This window comes from Lithobates pipiens, unplaced genomic scaffold, assembly GCF_037356315.1.
Source record: "Lithobates pipiens isolate NorthernLeopardFrog02 unplaced genomic scaffold, aLitPip1_a1.2 Scaffold_22, whole genome shotgun sequence".
In the NCBI taxonomy this organism is placed as follows: Eukaryota; Metazoa; Chordata; class Amphibia; order Anura; family Ranidae; genus Lithobates; species Lithobates pipiens.
Genome location: NW_027507784.1, coordinates 177,337,582 through 177,362,537, shown reverse-complemented (window position 1 = coordinate 177,362,537; position 24,956 = coordinate 177,337,582). Strand labels below are relative to the sequence as shown.

At 38.8% G+C, this 24,956-nt stretch overlaps 1 protein-coding gene across 1 annotated transcript in view; it reads left to right on the top strand.

Moving 5' to 3' along the window:
• The first annotated feature begins 1,768 nt into the window (after positions 1-1,768).
• COL5A2 (collagen type V alpha 2 chain) overlaps positions 1,769-24,956 on the top strand; it is a 221,903-nt gene continuing 198,715 nt past the window's right edge. Inside the window, exon 1 of the mRNA XM_077448669.1 lies at positions 1,769-1,993. Within this exon, the coding sequence (XP_077304795.1) occupies positions 1,903-1,993 (91 nt within the window). The 5' untranslated portion in view covers positions 1,769-1,902. The remainder of the gene's footprint in view (positions 1,994-24,956) is intronic.

Here is a 24,956-nt window from a genome sequence, read left to right as displayed (position 1 = left end):
GAGTCCAGCTGTCTGTTTCAATGGATGCAGCAGCGGGACTTGTGAGCGCACCCGCACAATTGCCCCCAGGGACAGTGGCTCTCCGTGGGGGCACCCGATGAAGAAGAGGAGACAGGAGGGCTGCTGTGGCACCCCAGAAGAAGAGGATCAGGGCTATCTGTGCAAAACCCTTGCACAGAGCAGCTAAGTATAACCTTTTTTTTTTTTTTTTTTAAATGCAAACCTTTACAATCATTTTAAATGGAATTTTCTTTTTTTTTTTAAACCAGAGTTTAGTGTCACTTTAAAGAGGAAGTAAACCCTGATGGGTTTACTTCTTCTTTGTCTCCCTGCAAAGGTAAACCATAATGGGCTACTATGCATTGCATAGTAGCCCATTATGTGTCACTTACCTGACACAGGAGCCAGCGATGTCACCACTGTCCCCTGTAGTCTGGAGCATGCATCTTCTTCTGGGTGTCGCTGCTCCGGCCACTCAGAGCACCGGAGCAGCGATGACGTCACGCATGCGCACGGGAGCCGCCACTAACGGCATATCGCCATTAGCAGCGGCATGCTGCTAACGGCGATAGTGCACCTGCGCACTTCTGTCTACGGCGCATGCGTCGTAGACAGCAGTACCTGTCTTTTAGTAAATATCTCCTAAACCGTGTAGGTTTAGGAGATATTTCTTAGACCTACAGGTAAGCCTTAATCTAGGCTTACCTGTAGGTCAAAGTGGTTTGTAAAGGTTTACAACCACTTTAAAGCATACTATTCTACAGTGTCCTACCTGGCCAAAGCATGATTTTGCTCTAAAATGAAGGCCAAATATAAAATCCTATGTTTTAACACCTACAAATGATTTAAAGCTGAACTGGAATAAGCAAATACTGTCTACATATAATAGTCATGTGCATTCTTCTTTGAATCTCGCTATGCGTTGTGTGTTTCTTTCAGATCTGTGCAGTAATCCAGTGTGAAACTTTGCCTCTGTACAGGAGCTTCCTGCAATAAAGACCGGTCAGCACTGCTCTCTCTCCATGTGCAGGATGACTGGTCTTGTATCCGCCCCCTCCTGCAGTTTTCTGCAGGCAGTCTGTAGTGGGTGGAGTCTATTGTGCCCTTCCCACAGCTCTGCTCTCTGCACAGGCTGTTTACAACACAGTGATAATGTCACTGCAACTTTTACAAGGCAATATCTGGTTTTGCAAAGGCATTTGGTGCACACAAAGTGGTTTTAAATCATTTATGGCTATTAAAAAATATATTTAAGTAACAGTATTCTTGTATTTGGAGTGCAGCTTTAATCTTCATCCGTCCTTAGCATACATTATTTTTTTACCCCCTTTAAATGATAATATATAATTATTATTTTCTTATAATAAAGAGGAAAAAAAAATATTATTATTATTAATTACTATTACTTTTACTATTACATAACTATTATGTTACTATTACTGATCATACTACACTTGTAAAGAAAAACATTACTTTTAACTTAGCACAGGAAATCAGAGTTGACACAATGAAATAGAAGAAATCAGGCGTTTTTAGTCTATTAAACAGAACCTGTTAATTAACCCTTGCAGTGGTAGCCACTTCGCTGTCACAAGAAGCCTTTCCTACAGCAGGGAAGTTAAAGGAAGAGAGTAGATTTGATTCGGTTGTTTACCATCAATCAGACTCAGCTTGGCAGGGAATGGATGACTATAAGCCTGCACAAGCTAAAAGGGGCAGGAAAACTAGCGAAGGCTGCATTCTTCCTATTTAAAGCTGCAACACTTCAAAAAAGGTCTTGTTTGCAGACTTTGTCTTGGAGCTCAGAGGAAACATACTGGTGGCTTAATGGTGCTCAGAAGACCTTAACTTTTTTTTTTTTTTAACCCCAAAAAAGTAGAATCACATGTCTAGAAGCTAGGCATGATGATTTTAATACAGAAAAGGATTTTTTTTATTTTTTCACTTTTCATAGGGCAGTTTCTAGCTGTACAAGCTCAAGATGAAGAAAGTGGTAAGTGAAGCAGCTCTGCTTTTTAGTCTTTTGTGTAATGCCAGTTTATAAGACACATGGATAAAGCATGGATAAAGCATCTGAAGTTTGTTTTAACGTTTTTGCAACAATAGATCCCTGCTTCATTTGAGCTGATCACTTGGGAGTTTGTTGCTTCATTTCTGCACATGTGAGGTGTAAAAGAACACCCGTGTGACCTAAAGGTACTTGTCACTGTAAAGGTCTTGACAAGGGCATGCCGGTTGTTACCTGGCAGGAGGAAGAAGAAACTGATGGATAGAGATGTGTGGGGCGCAGAGTTACTTGCTGCAGATTTCTGACTTCTACATCCAGCAAGGGTGGAGTCCTTGCTATGTCTTCAGGCTTTTCTTTGTTGAGCAAGAATTCCCTTGTCTCCTTCTTAATTATCCCTGATTTTACACTTAGCCTGTATTTTTCTGTGCTGTAATTAAGCAAAAGCCATTTTCAACTTCGCTCTTTTTTATTTTGATGCATTCATTTATTTATTTTTTTGTAATGTTTCTCATCCCCACTTTCCTAGCAGGATTTGTTGTGGATATTCATTTGATGCCTTTGTTTTTATTCTTAAACCGTTGGATAGATTTGTGCCACTAGTCCTTTTTTTAAGGCAGTCAGAGAGCAAAGTTTGACAGTTCCCATAAACTCTGTTCTCCCTTAGAGATTTCCATGTATTGCCTCCCCTTGGGATCTGCTTAGGATGATAAAGAAATAGTAGTGAACCTTTTACTGAGCTTCACACCAAGTCATGTATTTTGCACATTCTGAGTTGCTAATTGACGTACAGTTTCAAAGCTATAGTTTGTATACTGTAATTCTTCCCATTGCCATTATAAATGATCAGCATATAGAAGACAGTCCCAAAAAATGTATTGGCAGTTGAAATTAAATTTGAACACTGTTGTTAAATATATATATATATATATATATATATATATATATATATATATATATATATATATATATATATATATATATTTTTTTTTTTTAACAACAATGATCAAATTTAATTTCAACGGCCAATACACTTTTTGGGACTGTCTTCTACATGCTGATCATTACTAATGACAATGGGAAGAATTAGTTACATTTGTGGCATTACAATCACAGGAACAGTAATATAGGGTCATATCACACAGAAGCACTACTGAACTGTTACCTTTTTAAAAAATATATAGAAATCAGAGACATTGAGACTTTACATTGCAGGCGCAAGGAATGATGATTTTTATTTTTTTTGGACAGGGTGACGACTTTCTTTAACATGACCACATGGAATATATTATGCCCCCCTCTGTCTTTGGTATCAGATAGCTTTAACAGTTTTCTTTTCACAGTAAGACACATGATGGTGATGATCCAGCATAAGGATGTCTGGAGATTTACTCAGTCTGTAACTTTCCCATGCATATCTCTTGCACAGAGCTCAAATACCAGCTGGGGGGATGTGCACTCTTTATGGTCACACCTACAGAAAATACAACAGAGCACTAATGATTACAACAGTTGGCTGCAGAGCCATGCCAGGGGTCATTAATTATAGCATGTACTGTCAGAGAGGCATGTACCAGTGTTAACTCATTCTTTCACATATAGGATCTAAAGCAAGTTAATGCCTCATTCACATTGTTTACTGGTTATAATGCTCAGTACATTACGACTTGATATGTGATTATATTTTATTTTATTCCCGTGGATTTGTGTTTGTATTAAGAGCCTCTGTCTGAACACACCACCAGATGTCTTCCATATACTCTCAGTGGAGCAATTTTTTATAACGTCATTGACATGTGTCAGAATGCAATTTCCGATACCTGTTGGGACTTCCATATAGATAGTACAGTGGGAAAGAGTGCCCACTTTCCAAATCACTACCTAAGACAAACTACAGAGGCGGATAAGGCCAAAACCAGAGGCGAGGGATCAGACTATTGAGCAGGATAATATTCTTTGAAGTTGCACTTTGGGTTATTGTAGGTCTTATGACACCTGGCTAAAGGCTTCATAAATGAAGACCGTTATCCATAACGGTGTAAAACTGATATTGATGTATTATTTTGCATAAACCTCAAGTATATTACACACATTTGTGGAGACAATGAAGATCGTGTATTTTATTGCTACTGCATTCCATAGACCTCTAGCGGTGGATGTGTATTTATAATGCTTTTTCTATTATTGATGCAAATATCTAAAAGTTATATTACACTACAAATTATGTTTGGCTGTTTGCAGGACAATAGTAGATATCCCCTAAAATTCAGTATAGATTTATGGTGCTCCTTTGAGTTATTGTCCAAAAATACTTTTTTTATATCAATTCTTATGGCACAGACAATAAGTTAACTCACCATGAGGTCCCTGTTGACCCAGACAGCAGAATACATTACTGTATGGTTAATGAGTCATATGTTGGCTTCCAGGCCCTTGAAGAGTGGTTAACAGGACTTTTTTCTGGAAAACAGAAGGGATCAAATTTACAAAAAATCTAGGTCACTTAGCACTTTAAAATGTAGGGAACTGAAATAACCTCATTGTATCTTAATGCTAATTACCGCTGAAAGCTTAATAGCAATGCACAGGAAATATTGAGATAAGACATATTGGTGACCTAACAATGAAAGAACCTATAAAATAATTCACTGTATGTTTAATAATACTTTTTTTCAGTAGTAGTGACCCAAGCATAACAGGCCCTGGGGCGAACTACAAAGTTAACCTTACTAGACAATTGTATTAATAAGATGTATGATTTATTACTACCTACTTTCATTTGTCTTTCTTTGTTTTTTTTTTTTTTTTTTTTTTTTTTTCTGGTTCAATGTGGATACTAAAAGGTCAAGTAATATGGTATCTCCTTCTATTGCTCAATAATCTAGTTATCATGATGTCTGCCATACTAGCCACCATTACATGATCTGTGCTATGAGCTTAATCAGCAAATTTGCTTGCTTTTATGAAAATCTGGTGGCCATATATCTTGGATGATGGTTGGACTGTAAAAAAAGACTTTTATGTTCAGTCTGATGCACAAACATCATTGGGTCTCCCATGGTATTTTCCAATTGAATTATACAGGGTCACCTGCGGGTCAAATATTTATGCTACAAACTAATGAGGGAGCAGGGAGGAGACACTACTGGGGCGTGCTTATCTCAAACAGTGATCAGAGAAGGCTTCAAGACCTAGCTAATAAATGCTCTTCCCCTAGCTTGGTTAACCAGTGGTTTCTGCTGGCAGGGCTGGACTGGGACAGAAATTTGGCCCTGGACTTCATCCAGGCCGGCCCACTTACATTTTGAGTGTCCCAGCAGCACTCCCTTACATCAAAGTGTCCCATCACCCCCCCCTTCAAACACTGTGTCCCATCAGCACCCCTTATATCAGAGTGTCCTATTACCAGCCCCCTTACATCAGAGTGTCCCATGAGCAGCCCCCTTACGTCAGAGTGTCCCATGAGCAGCCCCTTACATCAGAGTGTCCCATCAGCACCCCCTTACATCAGAGTGTCCCATGAGCAGCCCCTTACGTCAGAGTGTCCCATGAGCAGCCCCTTACATCAGAGTGTCCCATGAGCAGCCCCTTACATCAGAGTGTCCCATGAGCAGCCCCTTGCATCAGAGTGGCCCATCACCAGCCCCTTACATCAGAGTGGCCCATCACCAGCCCCCTTACAACAGAGTGGCCCACTGAGCCATCGGCCCACCGGGAAACTCCCAGTAGTCCCAATGGCCAGTACATGCCTGTCTGCTGGTACCAAAGACATGAAAGGTTTTATCTGAATGAGAGTGGCTGATTTGGGCAATGCTCAATAATCTATTGTGTGGTCAACTTTAGATATCCCCTGAAAATTTGTTCAGAAAATATTTTATGAACTTTTTGTACATGCTTTTACCGGAAACAATAGGTTTGGACCAGATTCTGTTGCTTTCTGTTGACTAGTATATCTTCAACCTAATACTACAATGTCTCCTTATACAATGTCTTGAGAAAGATGTATTTTCACCTAAAACACATCAGGTAATAACTCTAAAGAAAGCAACAATGGGCAGATCTTTTTCGCCATTGTACTACAGAATTGAACGGTGGTATGTGTCCAGTCTCCTTCCCCTATGTACATAGTAACTCAGAGGTAACTCCTAGGAACAACAACCATAGCTGGCAAGGAAGAAATTCTTAAAAGGAAAGAAATCTGGAAAATAGGCAGTTGTGTATAATAAATACTGGAACACACTGTATTTTGTACATTGGAGTAATATATTGGATACTTTTTATTACTATTTTATTATTAAAATAACAGCATTTTGTATGGTGCTTTATTTGGTACATTTAATTTTTTTAACAATTCCACAGGGGTGCAAGCACTCTCTTGGTCTAGGCCCAAATATCAACAGAAGTAAATTAAAATGTTTTTTTTTTCTAGTTTTGGATACAGTGTAGACTAGTTTAAAGCCTGTTAATCTTATTGGGGGGATTTCCCTTCACCCCTTGTCCCAAAGACACAACAAGAAGTGAGAAATCCCCTTAGACAGTTGTCACTGTCACAGGTGTCCCCAATAAAAGCTTTCCCCACCATTCCTGTTTTGGTCACAGCTATACCATTTGGCTGGAGTTCCCAATCATTTTCTATCCCAGTGAGTAACAAAGAGGATAGATCTTCACAATGATTACTAATAAAAACCTTCAAACCTTCTCCACTCAAAAAAAAAAGTTTTAGATGTAAACATGCTTTAACTTTCTATTTGACTCCATAGTATAAATATCTAAAAGTGTATTTAAGGTTGTTTAGACATTTAGCTTATACAACTTTTTATTAAGGATTATTGTTGATATTCATAATACACATCCTGATATTTCTCTGGATTACTGAACAAAAATAAAAAATGTATGGCAACAACATGCTAAACAAGACTATGTACAGTAATTATTCAGCAGCCTGATTGTGGTATTCATTATCATTTATAGGGTTAAAGTGTTACTGCAAATGGAGATTGTTGTAACATGCAGAGCTGGCCAGGGGTTACAAACTTTACATGCAATCAATAAAAACGCTGGCTTCCTGTCTCATGACGTAATGGATTTATGAATGTTCTAGCAGCCAAGCTGGATTACAGCTCTTTTGGAAAAGACTATTCATTACACAAAAGAGACACAGATTTTTTTTGCCTTGAATAATAGCATTTTAAGGTTTTTTTGGTTCCTTTTAGCTTCTTCACAGTAACATGGTTATCCTTTTTCATTACTGTTGCATAGAAACAAACATGAATTTAAGAAGTCATAAAAATGATACTGTCAGTATGTACTTTTAAATATTTTTAAATTGACGGTATTAATGGGTGGAATGATCATTCAATCAACTGGCCAACTGGCTGCATTGTATTTACTTCAGTCAGCATGCTTTAGTGTATGAGCCGATAGATGTTATTATCAGTCCTATGTAGACTGGCCACTCATGGGATAGAGATAGTTGAAGTGTGCCCCAGTTGGCAGCACACAATATTCAGCATTCTTACAAGGCTGGGTGGGTCCATGTATCTAAACTCCCAGTGCCTATAGTAGGGATTGGGGGCCTCCTCATATGAGTTTTACACTTGTGTAGATTCCAACCCTAACAGAGGTAGCTTTGCTGTCATTTAGCCCTATGCAATGAGATCACTGTGTAAAGACCTACTGTGATAAAATTAGCCCCAGGACCACTTGTAGGTGAATGTACAGACAAAGTGATGCTTGTATCCACATTCAGGGAATTGTTATAATAGTAATAACCAGTAATCTCCTAAAAAAAGGACCAGTAAACAATTTACTAATATCACTACGCTGGATTGAATTGATTGAATGTTGGCAGGTCTTCAATGTTAAAGAGGAACTTTGGTCCTATTTAAAAAAAAAAAAAAAAGTCAGCAGCTACTGTAGCTGCTAACTTTTAAATGAACAGGCACTCCTTTGCCTGATTTTGGATCCCTGGCACTGCCATCTTGGATGTGGGAGCTGGCTGTGGCTTCATCCTGTTTCACAGCAGGCTCTCCACTGTGCATGTGCAAGATTGCACAGTGCTTTCAGACTGGTTCTGCAGCCTTCTGGAACATGTGCCATGTCCTAGGAGGTTGCGGAGTGGGTCAAGCTGTTGCAATTCTTGTCTAGGTAAGAATTGTGGAAGTGGGGTGGGTATCTGTCAGAAAAAGGTACCTGCTCCCAAAAAAGTGTGAAGTTCTACTTCAAGTACAAAATGACTGCAAATGGAATCCATGATCAGAATATTTTTTTATACATTTCATGATTATTGTATGTGAACTTATATTGAAGATAACAAAATAACAACTTACTAGAAATTGTATAGCTAAGTAGTGGCTAACTGAATCCATAACTATTAGTGGAAACTATTCTCAGTCAATGGGTTATGGAGCTATTACTAGCCAAAACTGGTTTGAACATTGCAATTACCAAATAGTGCAATCTAAATAAAAGCAGACACAGGTAGGTAGATATTAGTTTGTTTTTTATTTTTAATTTTTTTTAGTTTTTTACTTGATTTCTCGTTGTGTGTTCCTAGCCTATAGATGCAATAAATTTAAACAAATAGTATGAAATAGAAATATAAAGATCTGTAACAGCATCCATCTGGGATATTTTGGATATGCTATCTAATGGAGCAACTATTAGATCCAGGCACAATTTAAAATCTAACTATAGCCAAATATCTTGCTTTAGGCTATCATAGGGTAGGAGTCAGAATTTCTGTCTAGTTTTTATTGCTGCCTGTTTCCCGCTTGGGGGGGTGGGGGGGGATTCGCCTCACTCTCTCTGCCCCCTGTCACTGGGACATAAAATGTGGATGGAATCTTTTCTAATGGAGACATAAACAGTCAATACAATACCTTTTGTTGCAAAGAGTGTGAAGAATACTGGAAAGAAAGAATACATACTCTCTGTTTTTCTGACTTCTGTCTATGGGCAGGCAGAACAGGAAGTGACAGAAATCCCCCCAATGGGTATACAGAAAGCAATAAAACATATATGAGGAAAGTAACCCTTCCCCACTATGTTCCAAAAAAGAGCTAAAATTGCAGTTTGATACTTTTTGGATTTTTGTTCTGCAATTTTCAGCTAGAAAGCTAGACATGTTGATTAGCTGTTAGCACCGCCCAGGCTACGTACAATACATTGGACTCAGTCCACCCATATGAGTTCAATTTACTAGCAACCTGGCAGCTGTTAGCGCAATAAAGTGTGGAGACCTATGTGCTAGAAATTTCCAGCTCGACCCTACTTGCAATAAATAGCAGAGTAGCAGAGGGTTCTTTATAGCAGGGTTAGTAGCTGAGATGAAATATATGTACTGAGTAAAAATAAGAAAGTATTTTTTGTGGGAAAGAGATTTTGTGCTTTTGAGGATAAAAGAGAGAGATCAGAGTTTAGCTATGGATATAATATTTCTAAATGAAGATTTGAAGAGTTTGTGCTAAGCAACAGTGTTGTGTGACTTCATCAAGATTTACACCTCTTGCTATTCAGCCAAACTAAGCCTACTTTCAACTTTTCAAGCCAGAATAAATTAGGGAGTAATGATGACATAGAGCACCCATAAAGCAGTGAGACATCCACCCCAAAATCATACAGTCAGCAACGATTTGTTAGATTTTTTTTCATATTTGTATCTAAAATGTTTGCATGATACTATCATATTATAACTATGGAAAAACATACTTAGGGGTATCTTAGCCTCTGTCAGGACAGTAGTTGTTTAAACATTTGTTCCAGTGTAATGCCACTAAAGGCTGATTTTATTTCATTTGTTAAATATAAAGATCCTAAAACTTTGGTTAGATCTTGAAATGTAAAGCTGAACTCCAGTAAAAGTAAAAAGTCATAGCAGGAGTAGAGCTTTAAAGCCTAACTCTGGGAAACGTTAAAATGGTCCCTTGCATTGGGGTTGCTTGTTTATGTCTATTCAATATGGGAAAGACATTTTACATACCAGATCCTCTGCCTCAGTGGGCACTCAATGCTACCAGACCAGTCCTGGTAGGCTCTTCTCCCCTGCACTCCAGACAATACTTTCCTATGCTCCATTGGTGGACTCTTCCTCAGTGTCCTCATGTTCAATGAAAGGAGTCTTAGTGATGTCAGATGACCATCTGACATCACCAAGACTCCTTTCATTAAACATGAGGACACAGAGGAAGAGTCCACCAATGGAGCATAGGAAAGTATTGTCTGCAAAGACAGAATCAAGCATTTAAAATTTGCAATGCAGACAAGGCCCCACTTTTTACTTTTCCTGGAGTTTTTCCTGGGGCTTTAAATCACTACTCCAACTATGACTTTTATAAGATTGGGATAGAGTGGGGAACAACTGGAATAACTGTCAATTTTTTGTTGACTCGCTTCCTGTGTGGTCACTGTGATAGGAAATGATGGAAAATCTCCCCAAAACAAACACCAGTAAAGCACTAACAGTGATCCTAACCCTCCCCTACTCTAAGAAAGACCACACAGAAAGTAAGTTGAAACCTTTCTAATTTTAACTTAAAATACTTCTAGACAGCACTGATGCTTACAGGTCTGTCCAGAAGTGGGCAGATTTCTTGTCATATTAAACATAAGAACTGCCCATTCTTGAAATGATAATCACGCAACTGTGGGGTTTTACTCCTAACTTCACCCACGTAATAGATTTATGGATTACATTTTTGAATGCTGGAAAATATCTATGTACAATATTAAAATTTTCTGTTGCTTACTAACACAACAGTGACTGACTAATAGTCGATACATATCTATTTATTAATAATCATGAATAACATTTAGCACCTGTAAAAAATAAAACATCACTAAATGGTATAAAGATTCTTTGAAGGGTCAGCCCACCTAATATTGATATTTTAGTTATAGCTGAGTTGAGTCAGCTTCTAGTTTTGTATATATCTTGGGTGTTTCATTAGCATGATCTCTCTGTTAATTAGTATTTTCAGATTTTTCCTGACTACCTTTGCATGATCCAGCACCTTCTGTTGCATTCTCTATATAATAATATAATATAATTAAAATTCAACAGGGAGCTTGAGAACCCCTCAAAATGGCCAATACAGGTATGAGGAACTCAAGTGCCGGTCTCTTACCAATAGTCACTTAGCGATAGAAAGAATTGCAGGAAGACTCCAGCATATACAAATTGAGAAATCAGTTTCCGGTGAATTTATGATTTATTATATATTGGCTGTGATCCTGGTAAAATGGGCAATAATAATCAAGTGTAATTTTGTGTGGCTATTAGGCTGTAGCTTGTGCCTGTTTATGAAATGTAGTTCTCATAAAACTGCAAATCACTAGAACTATCTTCTAATATAATGTACTTTGAAATCTATATGATACTGTTCACATCAAGGATACTAAATGCTGCAGTTTGGTACTTTTTTCTTTATGGCCAGTAAAAGGCCTTTTCAAAAGAATGTCTTTCTCTGTGCTGGGAAAGCATTGAAAGAAGCTGGTAAATATTGAACTATTCCTCAGTATTGTCTCATTGTATAAGACTATCAGCTTTCAAAGAAAAGATATCTGTGCTCTTTGTTTGTTCTGTAGCAATGGACTTGCATTAAACAATAGGGCTAATATCCAATACTTTGGCTAAAAAATGACCTGACCTGATTGATTATTTGTATTGGCAACTGCTTCATTTTTATTCCAGTTTTTGATAATCAGTACTTGTGTTAGGCCTTAGACTTGTGATTGGGGAGTGCCAAAAATGCTTGGTTGACCCGCATTTTTTTCTGCCTGCCAACCGCCCCCTCTTAAGCTACAATAGGCAGCAGAGGGGGAATGTTTACAGGCCATTTTCCCAATACTTCGTGACTGAGGAGTAATTGACCTGACATGTAGCAAGCCCACTGAATGCTACACATGCAAGCCAATGGGGAAGTGCTACAAACATCCTGCAACCACATGCAATGCACACAGTTGCGGTATGATTGTCAGCAAAAATGGGGTTAAAATAAGCAGTGAGGTAGTGCTGTGAAGCCTTCTCACCACCTGTTTTAACCCAATTTTTTCTGACAATCATGCCAGCAGCATTCTGCAAGGGAATTTTCCCTTAGCTTAGTGAATGAGGTGAAGCCCTGTTGACTTGCACCATGCAATAATATGCAAGTACAAATTGTTTTATTTTTCCCTTGCATGTGATTGGTTATTATTTGCTAAATTAATTTTCACAACTTTTACTAAGCTAGGAGGGTATTCGCTTGCAAAATGAAAACCTATTTGCCTTTAGTGAATCAACACCATTTTGACATTATACATGGCATACTTGTACATTATCACAAAATTACTTTAGTGTGATCTCCTGCAGTGATGACAGGTTTGTGCTCCTCCTCATTGCCCCATCCCCACTGCTACCATGTTGATAGACTTGTCTGGCCCAATGTCTACTTTTTTCAGCCATTGGGCAGCTACTGATGATGCTGGCGCACTGCAGTTACTGTATGTTATCCTTACAACTTGCTCCATTCTCACAATTTTTCAGATACTGAAAGTGAACTAAATGTATACTGCACTGGATGCAGTTTATACACACACATTCTGCAAAAGAATTACATCCCAGCATTTCTTTTTGCTTCTGTTCTGCAGTGTATCATAATAATTGACTTGCTTTCCAGCAAGTACAATAACCCAGAAAAATAAGTAATATGTAAGTGTGCTTGTATGTGTGCATTTGCTAAACATCTGGTTGTCTGATGATTCCCTTCAACATGCTTGTATTCAAAGCACAAGAGATACTTCATGTAAATGCCAGGCCTGGAATGTATTAAAGAAGTTCAGCTAAATTCATGACTTTAGCTTCCACTCCTTTCTTTAAAACAAAAAGTGCCCTATCCATATGTGACTGATTATCCTTGTTTAACATGGATCTCATGCCTTAGATCAAATACTTTATTGACTTTGATCTGTGTATCAAAGTTTGTTACCCTCTTCAGAGGGGATGATTGCCAACTGTGAAGACACTTATGGGCACTGCTAGCAATGTAGTAGGGAAAACCTGATTCAGTAATATATTATTTGTAATTTATTAAAATTACTTAAAGGAAAATTGATGATTTTTAAGCCATTAATCCATCTGGCAAAGAAATGTGTGAGGTTTCCCCCTCATTTACTGTTGAATCCCTACCATGTTTATACGTCAGACAAAAAGTTCACATTAAGTTTCTGAGTGCTGATTGATTCTACTAAACTCCTATATGGTGTATTTCCAGGAGCTAAAATATATAATTTCAAAATTTGCTTGGACTCTTGTCTTTGCAAGAGATATTACCTGTAAGCACCATGTTTGGTTAAAACCTACAAATTATGGCTTGACTTAGATTGAACCTATATTCAACTGCAAACTTAATGTACATCTTAAGCCAAAAAATGCTTTTGTTTAGCTTTGGATGGCATAGGAAATGCTTAAAACATCTAGCAGGTTTTAAATTGTGTCTAAATTACTTTGAGAAGATCTCTCTTCGCTTCCTGTTCTGAATGGACACATTGGATAGTGAAAAAGATCTTTGCAAACTTAGTGAATTCCCTTTACATGGCCCATTCACACTATCGCTCAGATATAATGCATCGTATGCATTGTGTAGAGCAGTGTGTTACATCATTATAAACATCCCACTGTTTACTTTTTTTCTTTTCTTTATTCTTGACATGTCAGTTTCTGGACCATTCTGTCCATTAGAGTTGTAACCTAGAAAGTGAGGATAACTTGCCACAAGATTGTGGCAGTGTTAAATGTAGTTCTGTTAACTTGCTGCGCATTTTCACTGGTAAGTTATATGCCGCGTACACACGAGCGGACTGTATGGCGTACTTAGTTCGTCGAAACACATTTCAGCGGACAATCCGCTCGTGTGTGGGCTTCAGCGGACTTTTTCAGCGTGCAGTCTGGCGTACTAAGTATTTCGTTTTTTTCGAAATTCTGTCCGTCGTACTTTGGTTTCAGCGGACAGTACGGTCGTCAGTATGCTAGTTCGACGGACTAAGAATGGCGCATGCCCAGAAAGGATTTACACGGCGGAAGGGTGCTTTGCTGTGTCTTGGACTTCCTATTTCTAGTCCCGTCGTACGTGCTGTACACGTCATCGCGCAAGCTTTCGACGGTCTGTTTGTGCATCCGTGTGTGGTCAAGTCCATTCAGTGGAAAGTACGACGGACTGTCCGTCGGATTGTATGACGAACTAAGTATGCCATACAGTCCGCTCGTGTGTACGCGGCAATAGACTTGCAAAGCCCTTAAAGCACAAGTTCTAGTTGACACTTTTACAATTTGTAGCAAATTTGCATGGTAAGTCTCTAGCAAGAGCAAAATTGCAGTGATGGATCTACAGCAAGAGTTCTGCAAGTCTACAGCATGAAAAGTCAGCCACAGTGACCCCTGTGGTGGGATGGCTATTGCACAACATAACTAAACCAGAACTTTCAGCAGACTTGCAGATTGTTTGCAAAGAGAGTTGATCAAGAGTCATGTAATGAGGACTTACTGCAATTGTGCAACAAACATGTGAAGCCTAGCAAGTTTAGCAGGGCCGTCTCTACCGCAGGGAAAACGGGGAATCTGCCCAGGGCCCTGCCATTGTTGGGAGCCCAAAGCAGCTGCCCCTGGAGCTGCGCTGCCCACTGGCTTTTTTTCTGCCAAGTACCACCGCCTCTGGGATCTGGTGATGGCTGCTCGCTACTCGCTACTGTCACTTGTCAATACAGAATTGACAAGTGACAGCGCTCTCCTCCCAACGGCCATTTAGAACCCTCTCTCTGCTCTACAAAACACATCATCTATCTCTATGTGAGAGTAGAGAGGGGTGGGGGTTCTACACAGGCAGAAGCTGCTCCACAGACATGCAGTGAGTTACAGCTTTTCTTCTGCAGCCCCACTCTGATGTTAGTTAGGTGATCAAAATGCTCAGTATTGAAGGGGGAAGAATAGGGATTGATGCCAGAGGAATGTGTATTGATGGAGGGTTGGCTCCAAACTAATCTGGGGAGAGGAAAGTTCTGTACTTGGGAAAGGTGAGGACTTGGATGTACACATCTCACCCCTAAATCCTGTACTCCATACACAAATCACCCCAAACCCTGCACTTCGTACACAGATTACCCCTAAATCCTGCACTCCATACACAGATCACCCCTAAACCCTGCACTCTGTACACAGATCACCCCTAAACCCTGCATTCGTACACAGATCACCCCTAAATCCTGCACTTCGTACATAACTCACCCTCAATGATGCACTCTGTACATAGTGCACCCGCTAACCTGCACTCTGTACATAGCTCACCCCTCCAAAATTCTCTACCGCAGACGGCATGACTAGTCATTTATTTCTGGCAGCCTGTCTTTAGGGATACTGCTCCTATTGGGCTCTGTTCCTAGTTGCACTCAATTAACCTTCATAGCTGTGTGAGCTCTGCTCTGCTAATTTCTAATAGCAAGTTCTAGGAGTTTTCTGTCTATTGGCGGGTCCCCTCGCCTCCCCAGTCCATGGTGTGCAGGCAGTGAGGAGATGATGCACAGTAACCTCTAGCAACCAATCACTGAGCGGTAATAATGTAATAATGTGCAGCAACCAATCAGTGAGCAGTAAGCATGTAACATCCAGCAACCAGTGAGTCTGGCTCTGACCTTCCTGAAACTGGTAATGTGTACTAGGTCTGCTGCGCCTGTTGTCATTTCTGATTCTGTTTCAGAATCCCAGTAGTTGTAAGAGGCTGTATGGGGTGAAATATACAAAAGGTTGTCTCTAAATGTAATATTAATGTATGACCTTGCATCTGGAGGAGAGCCATGCCTTCAGTATGAACTTTGAGGGGGCTGTTCATACAACTGGATGGGCACCCAGGTATCAGCACCTGGTCTTTGGATGTTCATGATACCCCTTTACCTCACAGGCTAATACCTCACAACTGTATGATTTGGAGACACCCTGTAGCTTCCATTTTGAGGACTGAGATTTATATCCTTGTGTACTTGTTTTACTGTAAAGCTGGAAGAAACCAAGGAAAATAAAAGGAAAATAAAAAACAGCATTTTAGCTTGCACATGATTGGATGATAAAATCAGCAGAGCTTCCTCTCATTTCAGATCTACCCCTTAGATTTAGAGTGACTGCACTTCCAAGTGCACTTGCAGTGCAAAGTGGATTTGCCTTTTGTAAATAACCCCTAATGTATTGATCTGTCTACAGGACAGGAAAGGAAATGGAAATATCTCAAAGGGACCTGGATGACAAAAACTCCTCATGACCTCCCAACAGAGATTTTACTATTTCCTACTCTATTCAAAATCGTAAAAAAAATCTGATTTTAAAATATATTGTAAGACATTTTTTACATACATTCTGTTTATAATAAAACCTCTTGTTAGTTGAAAGAAAGGGTATCAATTCTAAAAAGTTTCATTTTTTTGTAATCATTGACACATGCTGGGCCTCCTGCCTCCAGTCTGACAATATTTCGCAGACCTCATCTTGTCTCATTCTGATCTTGAACACACTTCTTTCCTGCTGCTTTCTCTCATTTAAACATGCGTCAAGGAACACTTTACTTTTAAAGTGTTTTTTTCAGGCATGGAGGACCTGCTCGGGAAAACTGATTTTATATTTCTGTTTATGGCTTCCTTTACACAAGACATGTATTTTACAGTTTGATAATTCATGCACATTTGCTATGTTCTAAGCCAACATTGTTTGTTGTTTGGTCTAAGTGCCCCATAGTGCCCCATATACCTATTTAAAAGAGCAGGCCACCAAAAAGAATCTAAAATGTATGTGAAGCCTGAAGATTTTAATTAGCTTTGAGTCTATATACATATATCATACTCAAAAAGCTAGATCTTTCGGCCATGATTCTTAATTCTCTTCCTTGGAGGGGGAGAGTGGGAACTCCCTAATCTATCCACAGCAGGTATACTGACCCCAGAATTCAGATGCAGAGATCTTACCAATAGAGTCCTGGGCAGATATAGGAAGCTGTTAACTGATGTACCTCTACAGCAGCATTAGGCAACCTCGGCCCTCCAGCTGTTTTGAAACTACAAGTCCCATAAGACATTGCAAGACCCTGACAATCACAGGCATGACTCCTAGAGGCAGAGGCATGATGGGATTTGTAGTTTTACCACAGCTGGAGTGCCGAGGTTGCCTATCCCTGCTCTATAGCATCTGTCAAAAATTAAAATATATCTGTTTTGGGTGGACTAATCCTTTAACATGTCTTAAACAAACAAGCATATTATTATTATTATTGTTATACAGGATTTATATATTGAATTATCTATCAGCAATTAAACTGTATACTATTGTATGCTATAACTTACGGGTGTTTATGTGCATAAAATATTTCAAGAAGGGCTGTGTGAAGTTTATATTTCCTCAAAAATCTGATGTTGGTGGAATTTTAACCTCCCTGGCAGTGTGATTAGTTCTGATTTTAGGTGCTGAAAGCGGTACAGTTATTTTGCATGGAAATTTGGCGATTTATATTGTAGCCCTGTAATTCTTAGGAATAACTCTCTTAAATCTGTTTAAACCAGAGTCTAGCAGACACCCCGGGTATGATAAAGTTTATAATATAATAAGTAATAATAAAAATTATTCAATAATGTAATCAAATCCAAAAACACTGAAATTTGCTCATTTGCAGAATTGTCACTGTCATTAGATTTAGTGTTTGAATTTCCCCACAAATCGCTATCGCTCAATTGTGCAAGTGATTATAATTTATTATCGCTGTTTTCTAGCTAAAATCACTTTTGACATAAAGGGACACTTTTTGGCTGCTATGGGCAATCTCCAAATTCCAGGCAGAAAAAAATGTATTTATAATATAAAAGTGCATGCAGGGCACTGCACAGACCACTAGGGACAAAGGGGGTGTGTAATTTTTTTTATACAGTATTGTAATCTGTAAGATTACAGTACTTTGTGTGTTTTTACTTTTTTGAAATGGCGCCGATCTCCGCTCCTGTGCGCCGAAACGTCACAGGGAACGGAGCTCGGCGGCACTTGGGCACTGTGTGAATCAAGTGGAGGACAGCTCGCTCACACAGCGCGGAGGACATCGCTGGATCCAGGGGACAAGTAAGTCACTTCTCCCTGTATCCAGTGATGCGATCCCGAGTCTGGCTCGGGATTACCACTCAGGGTACTGAAATCCCAGCTCGAGCCAGACTCAGGATTACCGCTAGGGAGGTTAATGAAGGCTAAAGTAAGGTGTTTTTTTAAAGGCTTTCGAAAGCTACTGGGTTTTTATGTAAGGCCCTTTTAAATGTTCTGGACCTGTTCTGATGCCAAAAAAATGTGTACCTTGTTACCTTTATGCAAGCAAATTTGGCCATAGCAGATCAATAAAAAAAATGTAGACTTTTTTGACAAAATTTTGGCAGCAGAAAAAGGTCACAAGTTACTGAAATTAATTTGCTCATGCCTCGTTGCAGGAAACAGCACGATAGTTTTATGCATACATTAGGCTGGGTTCACACTATTGCAAATTGGATGCGGATTGACCCACATATAATTTGCATGACAGGAGATTGTGACCGGTTCTCTATGGAGCCGATGTACACATTATTGGAGCGGCTGCGGGGCGAATTTCACAGGGGTCCTGTGCATCTTTGGCTCCATTTCTGGTCTGAATTCAGGCAAAAATTTGGGCCCTGAAACAGAGAACAGGGACGCACCGGACCTCTGCTGTCAGCTGCATCCATTGTTAGTATGAACCCAGCCTTAATGAAGTAGATGTCCATGCTGGATCATTAAGAAGTATAATTTACCGTAGCAGTAAAGTTAACGCAAAATGTTCAAGATGCAAGCTCTCAAAACATATCTGGTTTATTTTTCTAGAATGTCTTTAAAATTTGCATCTTCAAATTTTGTATTAAATAAAAAAAAGTTATCACTTACACTCCAAACTTTCTGCTCTTTCATTGACGACTAACACAGCACAAGACAAATGTAAATGACTGTATAAGCACTTTACACTTAAAGACCATAATTGGTGTTCTGTCTGTTGAAGTGTTTGCATTTCGGGTTGAAAGGCAATGAAAATAAACTTGGTACTGCTGCAGTTCAGAAGTCACATAAACATTAGCGCTATGTTGTTTTGCTCATTCCAATAAAAGGCACAATTAGGATTTAGATGGCAGTTAAACCATCATAAAAAAGGAAATTGTTTTAACAATGCTCAGAGCAGACATGTATATTTCATTGAACAGGAAAGCTGGGATTATTTGTTTTGTTGTCATGTTTGTTTGCGATATTTTCTAGGCCAAAGTGCAGCACTCAAGGGCAATTTCTGCATCAAGGGCAAGATACAAAAATGCAAAGTATTCTCTGATTGGATGAGATGGAGATTATGACCTCAATCAGAGACACTTTACATTCAATTAGAAAATGCAAGGTTTTCTGTGTATGGCACCCATGCCAAGTGAATGACCCTCAGTAAGTACTATGCAGAAGAGCAGCTGAGAATCACTGTAGTAGCCACAGCTGCTACTGTGATTCTCCACTTTCACAGGGATCACCCAGACATGAAATATTGTTTTTATACAATAATACAATTAACTTAACCCTATTGCATTTATTTAAGGTAATTTTTGTATCTTTACATTAATACAGAACTTCTAGGATCTGAAAGACAGCAAGGATCACTACGACTACTACAGTGATTCTATAGTTCCACAGGGATCAGCCTTATATGGAATATGTGTACTTGCATTGGTTCAAGCTGATCCAATGTAGCTACAGTACAAACCATACCTGGAGTTCAGCTTTTTTATTTCAGATATTAAAGTGAGGCTATGTTTTATACATCAATTTGTGTGCAAGAAAAATGCACCTTTTTAAATTCCCCTGCACAGAATTAACTACAGATTCACATTATTTACTAACCTAACTGAGCCATTACTTTGCTAAGTGCACAAAACTTGGTTAATTTATTTACCCTATTGTATTTACATGGCTCTAACTCCATTCAAACATTACTTGTGTAATATATTTACCCCATTGTATTTACATGGCTTCAAAGCCTAGTACACACAAGCCGAAAGTCGGGTGGCATTGGCCGGTTCAATAGAAACTGGCCGACATTCGGCCCATGTGTACTGCAGTCGGTCCGACAGAAGCCAGAAAAGGTCTGACGATCGGATCCGATCCGTGCCTTCTGGCGGAGTGTTCTGGTGGGGTGGGGGGGGGGGCAGTCAGAACACAATAGCTCAGCAAGGGACATCACTGTACTAACATTGTATAGTTAGTACAGCGGCTCCTCCTCAGCTGTCAGGTTTTTTTTTTTCATTCAGCCCTGCTGGGTTGAACAAAAAAAAAAATACTAGTGTGTACAAGGCCAAATTCTATATAAATTCAGGACATTTTCCATTTAGGGATGATGTCATATAAAGATGAAAGCTTTTCCCACCAGAATTTATTTTCAAATGAATTGAAAAACCCTGCACTATCTCAGTGAGGAAGCACTCCTCTGGTGTGATAGAATCTCAGAACTATAACCACTAGCAGGAAATGCTCCTGTGCGACACCACCCTTAGGAATTGCTCTTTAGAAATCTAAAAGCCTTATCGTATCTTCATGCAAAACATTGCTGAATGGTGCTACTAAACTGTGCTAAACAACAGAGAACAGTCTGGATGTGTACTTTTAAAAAAAAAACAGTTTGTTTTTTTCCTGAAATAATGAATATTAGCATTTTTAAACTGGTAGTGTGATGCAAAGTTATGATAGTGTGGTGTGATTTAAAGTGGTTGTATACCCACATTTTTAACTTTTACCTACAGGAAAGCCTATAATAAGGCTTACCTGTAGGTAAAAAAAATATCTCCTAAACCTGTACGGTTTAGGAGATATTCCCCTCGGTATGCGCCGCTGACTGCACAAGGGGTTTCTCGCCGTCAAAATCCGGCAGCAGCCGAGCGGCCGGACTGACGATATCGCGGCTCCGGCCACTCACAGCGCCGGAGCCGTGATACCCGGGAAGAAACGCCGAGGGAGCATGTCAGCTCCCTCGGCGTGGATCGGGCCAGATGTCGGGGCCTCGTTCTAAGTTAAGTATTTCATAATGAGCTAGTATGCGGTGCATACTAGCTCATTATGCCTTTTGCTTTGCAGGTTTAAAAAAAAAAAAAATGTGCGGGTTTACTACCGCTTTAATGATGGATTTATCGCCATTGTTATGACAATAATGCTGAATTTGCAAAATGAAAATGTATCTGTATCTTACAGTTTTCTTTGTTTCAAAAATAGAAAAATGGTTTTATCTCTCCCTCACCTAGTTACATCAGGTATTAGAGCCATTGGAGTTGGTTTCCTAAAGGCAAAAAGGCTGTTCACTTTGCAGGTGAATTCACACTTAGCTTAGTGAATGTGAGGAAAATTAAATTTGCAAAAAATACCCAATGGTATGTCAGCAAAAAATAAAAACAGCAGTTTTGCTTGCACATGATTGGATGATGGGAGACACTAGAACGTTACCTCATTCACTAAAACAAGGGATAATCCCCTTGCACAGTGAACAGCTGTTTGCCTTTAGTAAACCAATTCCTACTGCCTCCCCGACCATTGCTTTCTTCTAGCATGTGGAGCGGGAAAGAGAGTCTACAAGACATTTGGTGAACTGGGTCAAGGAACTTTTGGAACCTTAACCTGTTCAATGACTTTCAGAAAAATGAATAAAGACACATGACAGTTTAACAGAAAAATAGGCAACCCTTTTTCATTTTCCAATTCATAGAAGACAAAAACAATCAAATGGTAGTCCATAGGGATCTCCTGTCTTCATCTACTTTATGTCAAATGTCCACCTTTGTGTGGTTTACCTGAAACCCCTCATATAATATGTACTCTGCTTAATTGTAGGTAATTGACTGTTATAGCCTTTGCTATCATTTTCTATTTAAACCCAATTCTAGCCCAAACTTTTTTTTTGAGTTTTGAGCAGGGTGAGGTTACCATGTTTTCCCTGTTTGGACAGGAAGTGATGGGAATTCTCACCAGTGGGGACAGTAGACTACACTAAAGGACTTTTTTTTCTTCAATTATGATGAAAGGTTAGAACCTCTCTCAGATCCTTATTACTACCTGTGTTTTTTGTCTAAGTGCTCCCTCATTTTTTATTCTCCTGTTAAAGGGACAGGAAGTATGGTAACATTTCCTCAATATAGTAAAGACCAGAAAACACAATTTGACAGAAGAATTCACTCTTCTGGGGTATAGCTTAAACTAAAGAAATAATGCAAAAATATTTCAAACCAGTTATTAAGGTGAATCTTCTGACTCTGCACATTAAAATATTTTGTTCTAGAATGTGTGCTATAATAAAAAGAATATTAGTAAGTGAGTTGTAATAGTATATACATATATATATATATATATATATATATATATATATATATATATATATATATATATATATAATACTTCCATGTATCACTTTTTTTAATGTAAACGCTTTTCCAGTTGTATAATACACTTGGCAGACAATTTCCAGATGTATTGAAAGCTGCTTGTTTTGGAATATTCTCATGTTACATGCAGAGTATGCTGGGCAAACAACGGTTGGAACTAAAACAGTAGAAGTCAACAGGGATTGAACTAGCTAAGAGTAAAGAACATGGAAAGTAACAGCTTAATGGAATTGTACAGACGGCCAACAAAGAAGTTTTCCAATGGCTTTTAAAATGAAAATGCTGCTTGGATGGATTGTTTCATATCCTTAGCAGGACAGAGCTTCTTTGTGTGGTGGCCGCTTTCTTTTTAAATCAGTTTCTGGATATTTTCCCAAACATATGAATAAATGCTAATCTTTGGTTATCAATTTACTTGTAATCTACATAATTTAATTTTAATTATGTTTTACAACCCAACACTAACATTTTGTATTGTATTTTAAATTTTAAATGAATATGTGGAGATACAAATACCTAACGCATTAAGTAGACGTCTGATTGGACAGGTATTTAAATATTAGTGAAGCTTTAGCGGTACTTGCTTACAGGTTTCACAGAGCAGTATTTTGTACATACCTCTAGATTTTGTAGCATAGTTTGTGTAATGATCCATGATCATTGTGAAATAAGAATAATATTAAATTATAGTTTGCTGTGACAGGAAGTTTTAGGCCACAGAGATGTCAATACACAAACATTCTCCTGTCCAGGGAACCTCTGATTACTTCCGACATCTGAAACATTTTCTTTTGTTAAACTACAGCAATCAAAATAGGTCAAATTAAATTTTTTTATTTTAAAACATCTCAAAAATATTGGGTCATAATTTGTTCCCTTTACCTCTCTATAGGTAAATCTATATTTTCCATATATTTGACATTTTCAGAATGAGTAGAATATACTCTTATGCCCCATACACACAATCAGAAATTCCGTCAGAAAAAAGCTGGTGGTTTTTCCGACAGAATTCCGCTCAAGCTTGCCTTGCATACACACAGTCACACAAAAGTTCTCTGAACTTCCGATCATCAAGAACACAGTGACATACAACACTACGATGAGCCAAGAAAATTAAGTTCAATGCCTCTGAGCATGCGTTGAATTGTTTCCGAGCATGCGTGATTTTTTTTGCCGTCCGAATTGCATGCAGACAAACGCATTTTCGGATAGGAATTTTTTCCGACTGAAAAATAGGGAACCTGCTCTCAATCTTTTGCTGGCTGGAATTCTGCCAGCAAAAGTCCGATGGAGCATACACACAGTCGGAATTTCTGACCAAAAGCTCACATCCGACTTTTGCTGGCAGAATTTCTGATCGTGTGTTTGAAGCATTAGGCCTCATTTACGCAACTGATAAAGGTTGCACACTGCCAAGAATCGTTTCTCTACAGTGGGGATAACAAGTGTCTACATCCAGGAAGCCTGTACTAATCAACGACAAGCTGACTTGCGTTAATACTGTACACTTGTAGCCATATATCCAAGCAGTTACATACACTTAAGAATAGTTTGTGCTCAGGGCCACTCATCGGTCTCTAATGTGACACCTCAAATATCCATTTAGGTGTGAACAGTGCCTGTCATAGATTTGTACAGGCTGCTTGTCGCAGCTAATTGTGAACACCTGTGCAAACCTTTAGTGAAAAAAGAGCATCAGTGGGTTTAGCAGAACATTTTTGTATATTCATGGTTCATGTTTCTGGGGTGCTGTAGACATGTGTCCTTTGTTTACATACTGTTTGTTAAAGTGAGTCTTTTCTCATCTCAAACAGTTAGAAGGTATAATATTAGGTTTCTATTTCTCTGGTAACTGTCACAAAGTAGAAATAAATAGGGGTAAGAACGAGGTGTAATTGATCTTTGTAAATAAATGTAAACCCTAGCTAGAAAGAAAAACAGTTCATGGGAAGGCCTGCCCACCAAGCTAATGCTGCATTGGGTGCAGGACACCAGACTGGAAGACAATTAGTTCGATTAGGAATAGGTACATTCATCTCTCCATTATTGCAGCTGAAGCTTGTTTTTTTATGAATTGAAAGAGCCATTGGAAAATGATTACCAAACAATAAATATAACAGAGCATTGTTGGCCAACATGCAATGGAACAAAAATTTTAGCTTGAGACAGGAGCTTTTTAAATTAAACTCAGCAGCAGATGTACAGCAGTTTATTATCATCGAATGCTTTAAAAGTTTAAATGGACTTCTAAATTTTGTATGCTTAAAGCAAACTTTCTGGAAGTGAGGCTTGGTTTAATACCTGCAGCTCACTTCCTGTATTTTAGTGACAATCTTAAGTGTGGTACAATTCTCAGGATTTTGTTTTCTCTTCCATTGAAAACCACATGTCTCAGGGTGGTTTCATAATTATCTTGTGTAATTCTGAAAATATTTCCAAGGAGGAAATGTCTTTTGCATGTGTACCAGTGATAGACATTGCAGATGCAATGAGAATAACCTGTCAG